The 20,763-nt window shown below is 40.5% G+C and overlaps 1 protein-coding gene across 3 annotated transcripts in view; it reads right to left on the reverse strand.

Annotated features, from left to right (window-relative positions):
* adamts3 (ADAM metallopeptidase with thrombospondin type 1 motif, 3) overlaps window positions 1–20,763 on the reverse strand; it is a 168,572-nt gene that overhangs the window by 82,214 nt on the left and 65,595 nt on the right. For all 3 annotated transcript variants that reach the window (XM_074638806.1, XM_074638807.1, XM_074638805.1), the window contains 3 exons: window positions 17,615–17,808; window positions 3,622–3,705; window positions 950–1,106 (listed from right to left, as the gene is read on the reverse strand). In XM_074638806.1, the coding sequence (XP_074494907.1) occupies window positions 950–1,106; window positions 3,622–3,705; window positions 17,615–17,808 (435 nt within the window). The remainder of the gene's footprint in view (window positions 1–949; window positions 1,107–3,621; window positions 3,706–17,614; window positions 17,809–20,763) is intronic.

Consider the following 20,763-nt stretch of genomic DNA (forward strand, 5'->3'; position numbering starts at 1 on the left):
GAGCCCTTTGGCTCAGCTACAAGCCAGAAAGCTAACATTATGCTAGCTATATTCAACGTCATTAACATTGCATACATACGGTTGAAAAACAGTAAATATAATTTGATATTATGTTTAACAATAATACTAGCTAGCTATCCTGCCATGTCATTGTCACTGAAAAGTGAAGCCAATGCTGAAGTGCCTTAAACTTGCATTCTCTCTAATAGCCAGCAGGGGGCGACTCCTCTGGTTGCAAAAATAAGTCTGATTGTATAGAAGTCTCTGAGAAAATGACCCTACTTCTAACTTGATTTATTACCTCAGTAAACATTGTAAACATGAGTTTATGGTCTCAATCACTAGTTTCAAGTCTTTTTCAATACAGCATGATGTTCATTTAGTAAATTATGGTCCCATTTCGAGTAAAATAAACTATAAAGCAGGGTACTCAACGTTCGTTTGTACTTAGCTCCACCCTCTCGTGTCACTTCTGATTGCAAAAAAACAACGACAGTGACGGCCAAAAACCAAGATGGCTTCAAAACCGTAGTCCACAAAGCAATGGGTGACATCGGGGTGGCTATGTCCACTTCTTATATACAGTCTACTTGTAAACTTATTTCTTACTGCTTGTGTGTTCCAGTCAACACCCTATGGTGCTCAGAGGATGAGGCACTGAAGGACGAGTGTTACACTCAGTGTTGTAAATAAGATATTCAGATTGTTTTGTAGCCAGCGCATTCATTTAGAACGTTAAACAGACCGTTTCACTGGAACTACTTAGTAGGTGTCCATTATCAGGAATTAATGGACACCCTGCAGCCAATTGGAATTGAGTATTCACCCAGACGATGGTATAATGATGTGTATTGTGATGGATGACCTCATGTAGCTGCATTCAGATTAACCACACAGAGGCTGCTGCACATTCTCATTTGAATACTAGCGTGTCCTCTGGGAGACTCACCCTGCATCCCCGTGGGGCCGAAGCCTTGGCGAGTGAGGAAAATTGCGTGGTCGTGGTGCTCGGCGTGATCAGGGTCACCTTTCTGCTGCACAAACGCCCAGCGGCACACGTTCTCCAGGCTCCGTGATGGGTTCCCTCTTTCAATGAGGCTGATGGACTGACAGGAAACAGAGAGACTCAGATTCAAATTCATTCTTTATTGTCTTCTATAGAGGAAACTCTACAGTCTTTACACAAACACTCACAACAAGTAACACAACAGGGTATAAACAGACAAGAACATCACAACAACACAAGAACACAGAGAGAGAGCATTCAGGGTAGACACAGATTAAACATGGGGGCTCTGGGCTAATAATAATAATTGGATAGCAAACTGAATTTTCTCTCCTCCAGCCAACTGAAAATACATTATGCATTTTTACAGTATGTGTGAAAGAAAGTGGCAGAGCCCTGCAATCTGCATACATGTTCTTCCCTATTTAGCATCTCTGCTCCATTAGTACTGGCTATTGGATGTGTCACTAGCATGGGGTTGAAATAACCACTTCTCTGAAGCAATTATACAAGATGAACAACTGCCTGAGAACAAAAAGCACGACAGAATTACTGTATGACTTGTTTGGACTGAATGCTGTGTGTTTGTAATTGGTATTACTGTGATGTTGCACATGAATAAAAGCAGATTATTAATAGCAGGCATGAGACTCTGGAGCATGAGAGCATTTAAAGTAGATTAGAAATTAGTTTGAGCACTGAAAATAGACAATTTATTGCTCTGTAGAATGGTTGGTTCAGTTTGTGTGCTTTAGATTAAAGGGTAACTTTGTTTTTTTTCAATCTGGACCCTACTTTCCCATGTTTTTATGTCTAACTGACTAATGGGGACAAAAATTACTGAAATTGGTCCAGTATTGAGGGCGAACGCTGTAGACGACAGCTGCTCACGGGTTGCAATATGGTGCTATTGGGGCAAGCTTGCAGTGTCATTTACGTCCACTAAAGGTGCTTCTTTTTGCAATGACAGGCTCTGATTGTTATTATAAGTGTCTGACATTATGGAAAGAGTCTCGCTCAAGGAGAAGTCTCGTTGTTAAATCTGGCGAGGTGACGTGTTGCCGGAAGACAACGCTGGAATAGTGGAATACATCCATCGTCGAAATGTGAGTGCCAGCTGGGCAGAGTTTGTTGTGTTGGAGTACAGAAAGCGTAGCTTAGTGTTATCTAAAAGATTTTCAGTGTCATGGCTGAATATTTCGATGATTTCCACAATGTGGATGAGGTCTTTGAATTCGATGGCTGCCTCTCACACGACAGTGAGCATGGAGCGGGACTTGGAAACAATAACAAACAGAAAGCGAAAGGTAAGAAAAACATTTTATTTCTCTGTAGGGTCCTTTCCATAATGTTGTCAGACATTTATGATAACAACCTGGGCCTGTCAGCGGAAAAAAACAAAAGCTTTTAATGGACGTAACGTTATATTGATGCTGCTCACTTGACCTTGCAGCTCAATTCGGTTACAGCGTTCTCCCTCAATACTGAACCATTTGAACAATTGTTGTCCCCATTAGTCACTTAGACACAAAAACATGGGGAAATAGGGTCCCCACTGAAAAATACAAAAGTTACTCGTTAATCTAACGAAAATGTTCGTGACTTTCTTTTTCTCTGTTTGCTGTAACAGCCAGCGGTGATGGCTGATGCTTCACCTCTGGGTCAGAGCTTTTGTTTCCCCGCAGCAAACAACAAATTGGTGTGAACAGACTTTAAGTGTGGGGAGGGGAGCATTTGTGCTGACCTACTGCAACAACACCTCCAACACGTTATCCATAAATAATTAGTTTTATCGATGTTATGTCTTTGCCAGGTCTTTGGCCAATGTTTAGGGTGATTTATGCTGATAGAGTCTGTATTTATATCTGTATTCTCCTAACTGGTGCTAAAATGATCAATCAGTTAATCAACAACAGAAAGTGGATTGACAACAATGTTGTTAATTGACTAGACACGCCATAATTGTTAACACTGTAGCAGACCTAAGATATGTGTGTGTGTTCTTTACTATGCTTTATATTTGCTCTAAATCTTTCAGTAATACATTTTTTTGTATTAAAAAAAAACTGGAGATACTCTGTTTCTTCCAGGCATTTCCATTTTCCATTTCAGTTTTCTTGTTACTGTGCAAATGCAGTGTTATTATAGGCTTCTTCTGTCTAACTCTTGCATCCTTCTCCTGATGATCCTATGATTAAAGTTGTTGTTTTTTAATCAATACTGCACTTCAACTAAAGGCCAGTTTCTGTGGTTGACCTTTATTTAAAGAGTGTTTATTGGCTCCTTAATGTAACTATAAGGCCTTTAGCTCTGGGAAATTGTGATGGAAATTTTGTTTTTTAACATTTGCTGTTTAAATGATTCATAGATGAGTGGATAACGGAAATAATCACTAGTTGCAGCCATGTTGTGAAGACAAGAGACTTTAGTTTCTTTCAGATGTGATCAAACTCAGAGCAGAGTGAAGAGGAGCTAAAGTACAGTCTTCTCCCACTCACCAATCATTTTGCACTCTCGGAGGCAAATGCGCTCCTGAGTTTCTATCATTTTCTGGAATTTCTTCTTCTGCTTTCCAAAAACAAAGCAAATTAACATAAATGGACTGTGAAACTCACCTTGGCATACCCCAGCATGATCATCCTCACCAGGACCACGTTGATGTGGACTCCCAGCGACTCGTCGTGGTAAATCTCGTTCACCTGAGAAGCAGGGGAAAGACGTAATCCATCAGAGGTCACACAAGGAGCATTTATTTTAAGGCATCTGCGTCATTGACACATTACACCCCCCTATCCTGTTAATTCTGGGCTTCTACTTTCCACTCATCAGAGGAAGTGAGCGAGAGAAACATACCATTCTCTACAAATCACTCCATGAAGGACTGTAATCACAGGCCTGTGCAACCACTATTTTGTGGCATTCTGAAGGAGGTATAACAGACCGTTGCTATGGGGGCAGTTCTTATGTCGGACCTTTTTTGTGTAAAATGTCTTAAGTAGCCGTGTAATAAGCTGGATAATTTTACAGCGAGCCGGTCAAATAAACCCCTTCAGGATGATGCAAGACCAATCGCATCGCCCTGTCGGGGTTTATTTCACAACAATGACCGGCTCACTGTACATCTGACATGCGCCTTCTCTAGGGCTGAGCAGCTAATCGAAATTTTATCAAAATCGCAATATGGCCTCCTGCAATTTTCAAATCGCAGGAGGTTGAATATTTGTTAAAGGTGAAATGTGTGTCAAAATGCCGTTTTCATTTAAATATCGCCATGCTGCAGAGATGTCCTGGCCTACACATCATATTCTACCTACTGAAGAAAACATCTCTGTTTGGTATTGATTCCTGCAAAAATCACACCACAATCATTTTAACATGTTTTTCAATGAAAATGACAATGATGTAAAAATTATAATTCCCTTTAATATTGCAAATCATATCGCAATTGCAATATCAGTCAAAATAATCACAATCAGATATTTTTTCAAAATCTTTCAGCCATAGCCTTCTCCTAACGAATATTCAGCACAGCCCAAAAACTGTCATATGCCATTGCCATATAACATTTCTCCTCGTTAATGAGAGGCAGGAGTCGGGACTCTATTTACGGCAACTGCTGTCGAAGTCGATATTGAAATTATGCAACAGTAGGTTATTGATTATAGCCAGTGGGCAACCTCCTGTTCTGAAAAGTGAAGCCAATGCAGAAGTGCCTTAAACTTGCATTCTTTCTAACAGCCAGCAGGGGGCGACTCCTCTGGTTGCAAAAAGAAGTCTGATTGTATAGAAGTCTCTGAGAAAATGACCCTACTTCTCACTTGATTTATTACCTCAGTAAACATTGTAAACATGAGTTTATGGTCTCAATTGCTAGTTTCAAGTCTTCTTCAATACAGCATGATGTTCATTTAGTAAATTATGGTTCCATTTAGAGTCAAATAGACCATAAAGCAGGGTATGCTTTAGGGCGTGGCTACCTTGTGATTGACAGGTCGCTACCTCTTGCGTTGTCCGGTCTGGGAGCTGTACATGTTTTTGTCTTACAACTTTCACCCTTTCACAGTGTCTTTCCAGTTCATGAAAGTTAATCTGAACATTTTGGTTGCCTAAAAATGTCTCATTCAGCGTTCGGTGGTACTTAGCTCCACCCTCTTGTGTCACTTCTCGTTTCAAATAACCAAGATGGCGACGGCCAAAATTCCGAACTTAAGGCTTCAAATCGGCAGTCCATAAACCAATGAGTGACGTCACAGTGACCACGTTCACTTCTTATATACAATCTATGATCATAGCACGAAGCATTCCTGCTCAACTGAAAATAGAAGCGAATCCGACCCGATTCAAGCCCGGCCTGAACCCAGCAGGTCGGGTCCTATCAGGTTCAGGCAGAGAATCACAACTCTAGCATAATACGTGTGTGTGTTTGTGCAAATGTATATTTATGAAAAATATTTATGAAAACTAAGGTCTTTGTGAAAAGGGTAAACAACAAGGGAAGGTATGTCTCATGGGGATGGTTTCTGATGTGAGAGTGGGAATATAAATGAGAAAAAAACAGTTGCAGAAAGAGCAAGAAAGAAGCATGTTTAGTATTCAGACTGTTGCTGAAATAATGTAAAGAGAACTGGGTGAGTCAGCGAGCCTGGCCAGCAAAGGACTCTCCACATACAGCCAGACAAACATTTTCCATCAGAAAAGGTAAAGTGAGCTTTTTTTTCAAGCTGTGTTCCTATTTTAAGTCGCCCTCTCGCTGTTTGTCGCCTTGTTCTCTCAATATTATCATCTTCCACAGATCTGTTGTGCGTTTTTAATCAGCCAGAGGGATCAAATTTCCCCTCCGGGGATCAGCGTTGCTCACTGTATCTGTGGGTATCTGGGACATATTAAACACACTGATGGATTTTTTTGTTTCGATTACTCCATGTGCATGTTCACTTATCTACCTGAGGATGGAGTGTATATGAGCCTCTTAATTTTCTTTTGTTTTTTGCTTAACCTTGGTATGAAATTCATGCCAGACAATATCCAAATGTATTATAATAAAACAGCAATAATATGATATGATATGATATGATATTACAAGATGTGATATTATATGAAAGGCAATGAGGGTTCACAGACATCTGTCTTCTATGTACATATGTAACTGTGCATTTTATTTTGTTACTTCACCAATAAAAACAATAATAATAATGAATAAAAAAATCAATAAATTGTGCAGAGATGTCATGCTTGTCAACAGGCATTTTATTGACAGCTGACCTTTAACAGGCTCAGTGTGATGTGTGTCTTTTATCACTGTTGTTTTGCCACTAACTGATCGGCCGTGCAGTAAGCACCAATCGCGTCAGTGAACAAATCAGCATCTCGTCCAGCTCTCTGACACTGTGCATGTGAAAACCTCATGAGCAATAAGGAGCATTTGAATTGAAGCGACAGGAGGCGTCACAGTGGGTTTCATTTTCTTTGGGCCAGTGATTTCTCACTGAGTTTATCTGCCTCATTACACAATATGTCAGTGTTTTCCTCACAGGCCAGAGGAGGTGGATGAACATACAGTATTCCAGCAGCATATAATCATTAAATTGTCCTAAGAGCACATTTTCCCCTATCGACATCTTGGGGTGCCACGTCGCAGGAGGAGCAGGACAGTAAACTCCAGGTTCAGCAGAGTCCATTACTCACTGCTTTGGTCTGTATGAAGCAGCAATCTGGCTGAATGTGACCCGCGCCACAGATGGGTGCTTTATTTTGAAAAGAAGAAGATAAATGCTGCTGATCCTGAACTCATATCTACTGGCAAAGCAGCTCCGCTCCCCCGGCGTCAGCTGCATCGCCAGCTAAAATTACACCATCTTTCTCCCACACGCTGATCTGCTCGCTTTCTAAAGGTCGGTCATGAGGATGTACTCGACATCACAGCAACTTCTTAACAGCTTCTTCCACACATTTACACTATAGGACTCACTTCCTCTTGCTGTATGCCTGCAGGCGCTCATTTATCCAGCTCACGTACAGTACAGCTGGTCCGTATAGATGAAAATGGCCACAATACATCACTTCAGAGAGAAGCGGGGGATTGATGAGGTCGTCGATCAATACCGCCTACTTGATTGCTTCCTCAGCTGAAATGTCAAATCTCAAAACTTACTGTCTTGTGTGTAATCTCTTAAAGAACGACGCTACTTTGCTGTTGTCCTCTCAAGTGCTGTCTTCATGTCGGAACTTTTGTAATAAATGTAGTTTTTTTCCCCTCAGCCTGTCTAAATTGATGCATTAATCTGAGCTGATTAAGGTGTTAATAAAACAGTAATGCACACAGAGCAGGGTTTCCCATTACATAGTGCCATCCATGGTGTATCATATGGAGAATAATGATATAAAATGTAATTACATTTTTCAATTTCAATTCCGTGTTTTATCAGAGCTAAGTTGGAGGCATCAAGGATTGTCCCTTGCTGTCTTTTCTGCTCATGAGATGCACATGAAACGAGTCTTTGCAGACAGAGAAACAGGGAGTCTGCATGTGTGTCTGCCAGACTGTACGAAGGCTGTCAGTGCTGATGCGCTACAAAACGTGCATCAGTTAAAAGATCTCTGATTCCAAAGTTACAGGAGAGAAACTGAGATTCTCTTTGAGAAACAAGTTAAACGCTGAAAACAGCGAAACTGATCAAAACAGCGGAAACAAATGAATGAATTCTTCTTCCTTGTCAAAATCTGGCACCTACATTACCTCCAATACAACTCTCACTGCCGACAGTTTGGTTGGAGATCACGGTTGTATTATGCTCGTAGTGGCTAATGTCGCTGCCAGCCTTGTTGCTAGTGACATCACTTGAGGAAATTTATCAGACTTTGTGCAGACTTTGATGTGTAAAATAGGTGCACTTCCCCTTTAAGAATGTGATATACACACCTCAGAAAATGAAGACTTTCAGCCAAAAACATCACATTTTGTTTACTTAATTTAGTTCAGATAGTGGATCATAGTCTTCCTCTCAAGCTAATGAAGAACTATGAGATGTTGCCAGAAGTATATGGACACACCTGTGCACATGCTTTAGTGCAGTGCTCAAAGAACATTTATATTTGTCTTTTTTTGTAAAATAAATATTGAAAATAATTTGGTTTTTCATCCACTTAAAGGGAATCTTAAAGCTACAGCATTCAATAATATTGTATACAATAGTGTGCTTCCAACTGTGTGGCAACAGTTTGGGGCTCATTCCTGTTTCAAAATGACACAATGCTCCTGTGCACAAATCCACGTCCATGGAGAAATGGTTTTCACAGTTTGGTGTGAAAGAACTTGACATGCCTGAAGGAAGCCCTGACCTCGACCCCATCAAACACCTTTAGGATGAACTGGAATGCCGACTGTGAGCCAGGACTTATCACCCAACATCAGTGTTGGATCTCACTAATGCTGTTGCAGCAGAGAGGGAGAAAATCCCTGATGCCAGCTTCCAGCATCTGATGGAAAGTCTGAACCCAGAAGAGAGGAGGTCGTCACAGCAGCAGATTAATGCCCATGGTTTTGGAATGAGATTTTCAAAAATGACCTGTGGGTGAAATGTTCAGGGGTCCATATACTTGCGTCTACCATCACCTCAGTGCTATGTTTACCTGCTGTGATAAGTACTATTTTTAGGTGGAACTACGTTTGGTTTAACATGTAAGCAGCATTTTAATGTGACAGCTGGTGGAGGTTGAGCATATTTTAACTACGTTATACTTTACATATTTCATAAAAAGATCATATGTTTTGTTAATATGTAAAATAACTAGTATCTAAAGCTGTAAGAGACATGTAGTTGAGTGAAAAGTACAATATTTGCCTCTGAAATGTTGTGGAGTAAAAGTATAAATTAGCATAAAATTTAAATACTCAAGTAAAGTAAAAGTACATCAAAGTTGCACTTTAGAACAGTACTTGAGTACATGTACTTACCACCACTGGGTAAACTGATAACTCAGTAAATATTTAAATGTATATGTTGTTGCAGTACCCACATGTCACCAACAGAGGTCCATAAAAGTCATGAATTACTTTATGTCCCATTAAGAGGACTCATTAGTGAAACTCAGTAATGTGGAACCGCTGCTTCCAGCTCCTCTTGATGATATGGGTGGTTTCTACTATTTCCTTATTAGGTTTTTTTAATGTATTTTTACTGGCTGTGGATCCAGTGGAGTTCGATTTGGATGAATTCACACAATTAAACTCAGATATGTACACAATTGGTATCTTTTTTCATCTGATTCTGATTACAGAAATGTAGATTATCATTATCCTGACAGTAAAAGCATCAAACTTTTGTCTGTTAACATGCTGATGTTGGTGAGAGTTGACATTTCTGCAGATGGCGGATTGGGCAAGACATAACTTTTTATTGGAGAGTTTTATGGTGAATGAGTCGATGTGTAATACTTTCTGTCAGAGGCTTCCATGGGAAATGTGCAGCAAATATGAAGCTGTTATTGATCTTTGACAGCCCGGTGCCACCGGGTGAAGCAATTTCACTCCTGCGTGTGTCTTTTTATGTGACCAAACAGATCCAACAGCAGCAGGCACAATCTTTATATAAGTCTCCAATGAATAAAGATCCAAATAGAAATGGTGTGAGACCAAAAAAATATTAGGCATAAAATGTAACAAAAAAGAAGCCTAGAAATAACCTAGACATGTTTTCAAATGTTTGACAGAGAGGGTTCGATCGCATAGTTTTCCATAGTTTGTGAACATCACAGAACTGAATGAAGCAGCAAGCATTTAACTAAATTGGATTGCTGATTACAGCAGAATGTACTGAGCAGCCATGCATGTTATGAGAGAGAAGAAATACAGAGGGGAGTTCCTGCGCTGGGAGCTCTGATCGCCGATTTTATAAAGACAAATTGTCCCAAAAGTGCAGAGTTGTTCGACTCTCTCTGACAGTAAGAAAGCCTGTGCTAGGCTCGCTAATGGAGTCGCATTAGAGACGAAGGACGTGACATCAAAAGAACTTAATTCTTATCTCATTTACTGGAGCAGGTTGGGGACCAAATGCAAAGCTGGAGCAGCGCTGAACAGATTAATAGTGTGTGTGTGTGTGTGTGTGTGTGTGTGTGTGTGTGTGTGTGTGTGTGTGTCTGGAAACTACAGCGTTGTTGATCACACTGTTGACATTAGTGCACTAATTACGATGCACATTTACATATGCAAAAACACTCATACATACATGTACATGCATACAAGCTCATTACAATCAGTTACAATTCTCTGGAGAACAGAGAGGATGGATAAGTGGAGGGAGAGAGGAGAAAAGGAAAACGAGAAGATGAGAGGAAAAGAGAAGATGATTTAAAAAGAGAGGAAAGGAAAGGATAGGAGGCAAAAGGGGAAAAGAGTGGGTAAGGATGAGAGGAAAGGAAGGGAAGCAGAGGAAATAAAAAGAAAAAAGAGAGAAGGGAAAATGAGAAAAGGGAAAGGAGAGGAGAAAAGAGGAGAATACAAGGTAAAATAAAAAGGAGAGAAAAGAGAAGGGAGGGTAGAAGGATAGAAGGAAAAAAGAGGAGATGAGAGGAGAATGGAACGGCTAGAAAGATAGATGAGAAGAAGGACAGAAGAGAAGAAGAGAGGAGGAAAAGGAGGAGAGATGAAGAGGTAAATGAGAGGAAAAAGGAGGACACAAGGAAAGTGGAGAGGTGATTAGGACAAAAGGAAAAAGAGAAGATGAGAGGAGAAGAGACGAGAACAGGGGAGAGGGGAGGATGCAAGGAAAGAAGGGAAAAGGAGAGGCTGCGTGTTTATGAGCAGGAGAAACCACACAAGAGAGAGATGAAAAGGAAAACGAGAAGATGAGAGGAGAATGGAAGAGGATTTAAAAGTAGAGGAGAGGAAAGGAAAGGAGGCAAAAGGGAAAAAGAGTGGGTAAGGATGAGAGGAAAGGAAGTAAAATTAAAATAAAAATATAAATTAAGATAGATGGTAAGATAGGATAGAAAGATAGATGAGAAAAGGACAGGACAGAAGAGGAGAGGAGGAAAAGAGGAGAGAAACGAGAGGAGAAAAGAGAGGATAGAAGGGAAGAGGAGATTAGGTCAAAAGGAAAAAGAGAAAAATGAAAGGAGAAGAGAAGAGATGAGAAGAGGGGAGAAAAGAGGATGCAAGGATAGAAGGGAAAAGGAGAGGAGAGGAGAGGATAAGAGAGGAGAGGAGAGAAGAGGAGAGGATAAGAGAGGAGAGCAGGTCATCCTCTAATCACAGAGTTGGTGGTTCAAACCCCAAAGTGCTCCTGGTCAGACCAGCTTACTTTGCTGCAAAAAGCTTTGTATAAAAGCTTCCTTATACAGTCAATGCAGCCATTTACCATTTAGAAGGATAGAAGGGAAAAAGACATGGGGAAGGATAGAAAAATATCACGGAAGATGAGAGGAGAGATGGGAGGACGGGAGGATAGAAGAGAAGAGGAGAGGTGAAAGGCAAGGAAAGGAAAAGGTGCATCTAAGAGCAGAGTCTGCAGGTCTGAGTGTGAGAGAACCAGAGAGGGTGAGAGAAAGGCAGTCAGAGGTCCAGACAGACAGACATGGCAGACTGGAGACTGTTGTCAATCATAGTAATCAGTGTTCAGAGGCCAGAGCTGAGCTGCCTCAGGTCGAAGCCAGCCGGGACCTCTGCCAGAAAAACACTATAAATAACCTCATAATATCATCACTGCCGGCCATAGCAACACAGTGAGAGAGAGCGAGAGTGAGAGAGATACATAAGGCGTCACATTTTTTCTCTGAATTATGATATATATATATATATATATATATATATATATATATATATATGTATACTGTATACATTGTATACTAGTATTACCAGTTAGCTGTACATTATCCCGCTTATTACATAGCTATTTACTTAAGAAATCAATAATTTCACACAAAAACGGTCCACTAGAGTCCGAGATCAAAACTGCGCTCATAACAACGGTCTGTTATAAAGAAATAACAGACTGTGGTACGCCGAGATTGACCAATCAGAATCGAGTATTCCACAAAGCCGTGTAATAATAAGCGATAAGTCAATGTTTTGATTTGTCAAACCTATGAAATCAAAATTATTGGATTAAAGCAAAACAAAAAAATCATACTTTTGATTTTTTAACCTGACATAATATTTTACTTGTAATTTTCATTTACCACGATTAGTTTCATAAAATAATTCTCTTTTTCATGAGAATTTTTATTGTTCAACTAATGAACAAATATCATGTGTTGTATGATTATGAATTAATAAAATTAGGAAGTTTCAGAAGTCAATTCAGTTAACTTTCGACTGTTTAACCCAAACCGAGACTCCAGGAAACACATGACTGATGGTGCTCTGATTGACTGCTATCAACAAGCACATAGACTGAAATCCTTCTAGTCAGTCCACAGAAACAGAACAGAAAGCCTCGATCCACTCAGCAGATGTGCCTCATCTGGACAGTGGTGGAAGCCAGTCAGTATTGTGATTTAAATAGCTCATTTCAGCTTTTAACTAAACTGCATTTCTAAAAAAATTAAAACACAAAATATACAATCATTGTGTTCAATAAAACAATCCCGTAAAAGACTGCAAAGGAAGTGTGTCAACAATATTATGCCATCAATGCTTCTGAACACATGCATCTGAAAGGATTATATTTTGCACCGCTGGCTGAAAAGGATTTTTAAAATATTTCTGGGTCGACGCCTTCACAGGAAACGCATGAAAAGTAATCAAGAATACAGCCAGTCGTCAGATAGCGGGGCTGAAGCTGCGACACACTCATACTGATAAAATCAATGGGAGCGCAATCCTGTTCAATGCTGGCTCGTATATATCTCCTGCTCATACACAGAGGCGTCATCCGATCCGTTTGTTTGATATTGTCGGCTCGCTGCTTTCATGTTTCAATCTAATTGTTCTCCCCCACAACATGGACATTATCCGACGGCTATCGCAATTCATGTGTCTTTATGTATGCGTGGCACACGTTCAACCCATCCCCCGTCCCTCCAGGAGACTTTGATCATCAGCGGACTTGTTGCTGAGGAACAGCAGCTACCAAAGTTATGCCACTCTCCACAGAAAGCATGAAGCCAAAGTATTTTTTTCCTGCTTCTCCGTCTGCATCAAAGGCCTCGCCATGCAGCCACAAACGGTCGCACACATGGCCAATTTCTTCCACCACTACAGAGGCCGTTCTGTGGCCCCCTGCTCCCTAACCCTCTGTGACAACTTGATGAGTAAAGACCGCGATCCTAATCCGCCTCTCGAGGCAAATGACCGTCTGAATCAATTACCTAATGCCAACGAAGAGCATCTTAATTAAATGATCCTGCTGTGCTGAGGTGAGACCACATTGAAAACAGACGCACACAGAAGGCAGGATGAGCCCTGCTTGGGATTTAATGGCACACTCCTTTGTGTTTGAGCAGGACTGGTGTCCTGGTGTGGACCCGCTGCGTGTCGTCTATGATCATCCTAGATCTGTCGATATAACAATGAACCACAGCAAAGCACTCACAGCAGAGAGGCTGTTGTTAACGCTGACGGCTCATATATTCAGATCATGACCAGCTACAATCAGTATGTGATTGTTATGGCAGATTAGAGGGTAGTGTAACCTCCTCTGTATTGTTTCTGGCCCTGGGAAACAGAACTGAGTGCTTACTAATACTGACTCAGCTCTCAGAGGACATGGAGAATAAAACAACAACTGAGTTTAGTTGCGGTTTCATGTCGAAAACTTTAATCCAATACAATTTACAAGAACAAATTTGGATAAGTAGTTGCCCCTGCCTCCTTTACACCTTTAACCTCTTCCACTCCCCCCTCTTTAACATAGAGTTTATGTCTTTTTTGGGAGGACAAGGGGTGTTTAGGGGGAGATAGCAGGTCAACAGTAGATGTCACATAGAAGTGGTGTACATCATCTGAAATCTGGGAACCTGAAGATTAATTTAAGATGCAGCTCAGCACTGTGTGTCAAGTTGTTCTAGTCATAAATCACAAATAAACATTGTGTTTTGGTTTGATACCTACTCAAATGTTTAAAGTTGTGAAAGTATAATGGGTTAGAGAATTATGATAGAAGTATATGATGGGCATTCCCATGCTGTATTATGTTTCTTAAGTTGTTGCAGCAATTTTGGGGTTGATACCATTTGTTGCACAGATTTTGTGCTAAATTTAACCATTTTTTGACCAGAGAATTAATCAATAAAGATCAAAAATACTAAATTAAAACATATTAAAAGCCATGCTGTGATTTGGGATCAAAAACTTTTGACATTTGGAGATTTCTGCAAGAATGATATTTTTGGGCGACTGGATGGCGATCATTTGGTGATGTTCTAGAAACTGCTCAGAAACACCCTTATTGTCAATCTACCTAGGAAAGCCATGCATCCTCTGAATGCCCTAGGTTTCTAGATTGTGGTTGTAAAGTTTCAGGACTAACATCATCACACATGAATACAGTTGGGCTCATTGGATCCACAAGAGTCTCAGCTTTACAGTGATACCCAGTTTATGTAATTTCAAGACTGTTGTCTTGAATGTTTTTTCCCCAAACTGCATGTGATTATCATAAAGTGGGCATGTCTATAAAGGGGAGACTTGTGAGTACCCACAGAACCCATTTTCATTCACATATCTTGAGCTCAGAGGTCAAGGGACCCCTTTCAAAATGGTCATGCCAGTTTTTCCTCGCCAAAATTTAGCATAAGTTTGGAGCGTTATTTAGCCTCCTTCTCAACAAGCTAGTATGACATGGTTGTTTCCAATGGATTCTTTAGGTTTTCTAGTTTTATATGATACCAGTATCTTCACTCTAGCTTTAAACTGAGCCCGCTACAACCTAAAAATCACAAGTTACGTTAATGCGTTAAAGAAATTTGTGGCGTTAAAACAGATTTGTGTTAACGCGTTATTATCACGTTAACTTTGACAGACCTAATAGATAGGAATGCAACTGTAAAGTTTGGTGTATGTAAGTGCTACTGAAGTGGAGATTTCTGGCTCAGAGTCTGAACTAATTTTGAGGAAACGGCTGATTCTTTTGGCCACCTGGTAGAGGAGCAGTTTTCTTTTTACCTCAGTGAACTGAAGTCCAATATTTATTCTCCTCCTTGATCTCTATCAGTTCCTGGAAAAAAAAATATCAGGCTTTACAGCTGCTAAATGTTCCTCTGTCTTCACCAACCAGTCACTGACTGTCTGCTTACTGTTTGGTGCAGGGCGGGGAGAAAACGGTGTGTTTATCAGAGCTTGTTGGCTGAATATGGCTTCCTGCTGCTGCTACAAACAGAGCTCATGTGAGTACTGACACCTAACCATGGCGTAAAATGTGTTGTAGGAGGCTAAATATAGCAGATGTGAGTTCATGTGCAAGATGAATGGCTGTGACTAGTTCAGACATGGCTGAAAGAAACAGAACAGTTTTTTAGACAGCAGCAATTATCCGTAAACTTAAAAGGCCTCTATGTTACCCCTCATTTCCTAATCTCGTCCTGCTGTTGTATCAGAGCATTACTCAGCCCATTATACTGTACTGTTCCAACTGCTTCTTTAACATGTTATCCGTCACTAACAGGGCCAAACCCACTAATAACCAAGATCGCTAGCAGGATAATTGGCCTCCACACAGCCAACCTCGCAGAGATAAACAATAAGGCCATTGCACACATTGCAACCTCAATAGAAAAGGACATCACACACTCAGCCTCCACCTCACCCTACTGGCCTCTGGGAGCAGGTACAGAGCACTGAGGTGAAGACGGGCTCGCTTTATGAAAAGCCTGATCCTGCAGCCATAGCTGCCTTAAACAACAGGCCTCATTGAATACACCTGAGTGTGTACTGTTGTCTGTCATGTCGGTACTGCTGTGCTGTTGTATGTATTTTAAGGCTGTCAATCAATTAAAATATTTAATCGCAATTTATCGCATTATTGTCCATAGTTGATCACAATTGATCGCAAATTAATCGCACATTTTTTTACTGTTCAAAATGTACCTTAAACGGAGATTTGTCAAGTATTTAATACTCGTATCAACATGGGAGTGGACAAATATGCTTGCTTTATGCAAATGTATGCATATATTTATTATTATAAATCAATTAACAACACAAAACATTGACAAATATTGTCCAGAAACCCTCACAGGTACTGCATTTAGCATAACAAATATGCTCAAATTATAACATGGCAAACTGCAGCCCAACAGGCAACAACAGCTGTCAGTGTGTCAGTGTGCTGACTTGACTATGATTTGCCCAAAACTGCATGTGATTATCATAAAGTGGGCATGTCTGTAAAGGGGAGACTCGTGGGTACCCATAGAACCTATTTTCATTCACATATCTTGAGGTCAGAGGTCAAGGGACCCCTTTGAAAATGGCCATGCCAGTTTTTCCATCCAAAAAATTTAGCATAAATTTGGAGCGTTATTTAGCCTCTTTTGCGACTCTTTTTGTATGCCTCCGCCAACCAGTCAAGTTGCAGTTTACATCCATGTCTGTCCAAAATGGCATCACTTCATCATTTTATCCTCATCCTAATTATGGCAATTTCGCACAAATGTGTATATGAATTCTTGAATTATGGCCAAAAACGCTATTTGTGAGGTCACAGAATTCGCATGCACAAGAATGCTACAGACGGAAGAAGGATGGACGGACGGACAACTGGAAAACATAATGCCTCAGCGCCGGCAACAGCCGTGGGCGGAGGCATTATGTTTTCATAAAAAGCAGCATTAGAAGAGCGTGTTGGTGGATATCATGGATATATGGAGGAAACCAAGTTATGATGATGTAAATACATTATGTGCTGCCGTGCAATATATGGATTTCCACAGTATTTATCATTGCAAGCCTCTAATGTGGGTTAATGTGCCTAATAAAGTCACAGATTTACACCGATCAGCCATAACATTAGATCAGCATGGGCACCCTGACCGTTCTGTGGCTACGCAGCCCCATACGCAACAAACTGCGATGCACTGTGTTCTGACACCTTTCTATCGGAACCAGCATTCACTTTTTCAGCAATTTGAGCTACAGTAGCTCTTCTATTGGATCAGACAACACGGGCCGGACTTCGCTCCCCACGTGCAACAATGAGCCTTGGATCTGACCCTGTTGCTGGTTCACCAGTTTTCCTTTCTTGGACCACTTTTGGTAGGTCCTGACCACTGCAGACCGGGAACATCCCACAAGAGCTGCAGTTTTGGAGATGCTCTGACCCCGTCGTCTAGCCATCATGTTTTTCTGCTTCCAACACAAAGTTCAAAGTTCAAAATGCTCACTTGCTGTCTAATATATCCCACCCACTGCCAGGTGCCACTGTAACGAGATAATCAATGTTATTCACTTCACCTGTCAGTGGTCTTACTGTTATGGCTGATCGGTGTATATAACCAGTCAACCGTATGTATTGGTATTGACCCACAGTGCAGCGCGCTGGGAGGAAGATAAAGACATTTTCAGTACCTACTGATGCCAGTTAAATTCTGTCCAGCACAAAGACCAACACACAACTCATTACTCTGCAACACGAGCATTCAAACTAGTGACAAATACAAGTGGTGGTGACTTACGATATTCATGAGAGTGAGGAGGTAGTTCTGCACATGCTCTTTGCCGTGAAACCGAACCACAGAGTCATCAACTCCCAGCAGGATTTCAATGTTGTAGTCGTCCTCCCCGGCATCTCGGCGCCGACGGCGCTGGACAGTCTCATTGACCTGCCGGGCTACAGAGTCCAGGGTCCCAGGTACATCCAGCTCTGGTTCTGTACAGAGATCAAGACAGAGGCGGTAGAAGTGACAAAACAAAGAGTCATGAGAGCAAATTAAACTTTAAACAAATACATTTAACCTTACTGGATATGGGTCACATCACAAATGGGATGCAGCTACTTGAAAAAAAAGTTGTTATATTGTTTTTATGTTGAAATACTTACTGAGTAAACTCACACTTTGGTCCACTATTACATTTAAATAAATTACACTAATTTACGAGCATACAGACCTGAAGCTGTCTGAGGGATGAATCAATATTTATGAGTTTGTCCTGCAGCTGAAGGTCTTCTTCAGACTACATAAGTGTTTTAGTGTGTCTTAGAAGTTTAGTTCTGGTGATTGTTATAAATTTGTTTTATATTTGATGACTGCAAACAAACCACTCAACCATTCACAAAAATGTAAATTTTTGCTTCCAGCTTCTCAAATGAATGGATTTGCTGTGTTTTTCTGTTTCATATCATTGTAATTTGAAGATCTTTTGGTTTTGGACTGTTGGTCAAACAAATTAAACAATCTGAAGATGACACTGGGGATGGGCTGGGACAGATTGGCTGTGGTAAACTGTGATGGGCACTTTTTTCCACTATTTTCTGACATTTTATTGACATTTTATTATCAAACAATAATCAATAGTGAAAATATTGTTAGTTACAGCCTGAAACTTGATTACAAAAATTGAATCTAAAAGGTAAAACCATATTCTGTATATAAGAAGTGGACATAGTCACTGTGACATCACCCATTAGTTTGTGGACTACATTATTGTTTTTTTGCAACAAGAAGTGACACAAGAGGGTGGAGCTAAGTACAACCGAATGCTGAATAAGACAAGATTAGGTGACCAAAATGTATTTCATGAACTGAAAACACACTGTGAAAGGGTTAAAGTTGTAAGACGAAAACACGGACAACACCCAGACCGGACAACGCCGTGATAGCGACCTGTCAATCACAAGGTAGCCACACCATAAAGCATACCCTGTTTTGTGGTCTATTTGACTCTAAATGGGACGATAATTTACTAAATGAACATCATGCTGTATTGAAGAAGACTTGAAACTAGTGATTGAGACCATAAACTCATGTTTACGATGTTTACTGAGGTAATAAATCAAGTGAGAAGTAGGCTCATTTCCTCATAGACTTCTATACAATCTGACGTCTTTTTGCAACCAGAGGAGTCGCCCCCTGCTGGCTATTAGAAATAATGCAAGTCTAAGGCACTTCTGCATTGACTTCACTTTTCAGAACAGGAGGTTGCCCACTGGGTATAAAACACAAAAGAAGACTTTGCATTTGAGATTACATTAAGTAGGCCATACAACATGTGTTAGTTACATTTTGGATTTTGTTAGTGTGTCATTTTATTCTATTAGTTTTGATATACTATTTCTTGATTCCAACTGGAAAAGCCGCTCTTTATAAATGATTAGAGCCATGAACTTTATAAAAAAAAATGTCAGTGTTATATTTGTTACATTCTGAATAAATTTTTCATTTCATTCAGTCAGAGTGCAACGTATTGTACCACACACAGCTAATGTTTCGGACATGATTCATACCGTACGTTCACTGGTGGCTATTAATGAAGCCTTAGGCTGCTTTGTCAGGGAAGCACCGTAAAATCCTCAAGGCCCTCGAGCTCATAATGCTTGAAACCTATTGAGTGTGCAGAGATACCAGTTCTGTGACACTGTAGTGAAAAGCAAAATGACTAAAAGCTGTTGTGTAGCGGGTTAACGGAGGCTTTCACACTGAGATTTGAGGCACATACGACACGTGAATATTCAATGTCAGTGTTGTAAATGGCTAAATGATGCTGGTGACAGTGACTAGCGTGGCTAGCTAACATTAGCTTGAGTGGGAGTCTGCTGCAGTAATACAGTCACACATTAATGTTATAGCAGCATCAGACTGTCGTCGCCAACTAAATCTCAGCCTACAGATCAAAAAGTTGGATATTAACAGGCTGGTTATTTACAGACAACACTTAGCCAAATGTGATGCAATCAAATATGTGTAGATGTCTGGATAAACAATATCCGGCCACTGTGTTGGACGGGGGAAGACTGAAGGGACATGGCGGCAATCAACCTTAATTTATTAAGTTGCTAGGGCAACAGCTTTGGTCCAAGTTTACTTCCTGTCAGCTCCTTCATTAACAAACATTGAAAAAGGAAATAAAAAGGGGTCCATTTAGAATGTTTATGTTGTTAAGTTTGAAAATGTCTATACTTATTTTAAGGCATTTTACAATCTACAGATTATTCGTTGTGGTTATATAACAGGAAAATCTGATTTGACTTCAAAGCATGTTTCTGTCTCCACTCGATATGAAAATGAAGTGATTTATCAGAATTGACACCATTCGGGGTCCCCTCTGCACCTGCTGGTACTGAATCAGACCGTGAAAAAAGTTCTAATCCTTCCCTTTCCTAAGGAACGGCACACCAGTACTTAACCCCCCCCCCCATTACTGCTTAGCTTTACACTCTGAAGGCTGAGGGCGTCACTGTCAAACCACTCGCTGCTGATATGAAATACTTCATCTGGTCCCCTCGGTAATCCTGACGAGAGAGAGAACCATTCCTCCTCTGAGAGCTGACAGAGTGGCCACGGATATCCCTTACTTTACACTTTGCTTTACTATAGGAAGCGCTGGAGATTAAATTTTCCACTATAATGAGAGAAAAATGCTGAATCCTTTAGGTATCAGCATCTTGGCTGGTCATAAAAGCCAGCAGGAGAGTTGCAGGTTGAAAACCCGGTGGGGAACATCTTGCCATGTGAATGACTCATCAGAGACTGTTTTACTTTGCTGAAGCTGCAGGCCAACAGTAAGGCTGTAATTACAGCTTCTGTTTGTTTGGTTTGGCTTCAACCGCAGTGGAAAATTAGATCCTTTTTTTGTTAGTTTTGTATTTGGTTCATTTCGATCTTGT

This window comes from Sebastes fasciatus, chromosome 6 (genome assembly GCF_043250625.1).
Source record: "Sebastes fasciatus isolate fSebFas1 chromosome 6, fSebFas1.pri, whole genome shotgun sequence".
NCBI lineage: Eukaryota > Metazoa > Chordata > Actinopteri > Perciformes > Sebastidae > Sebastes > Sebastes fasciatus.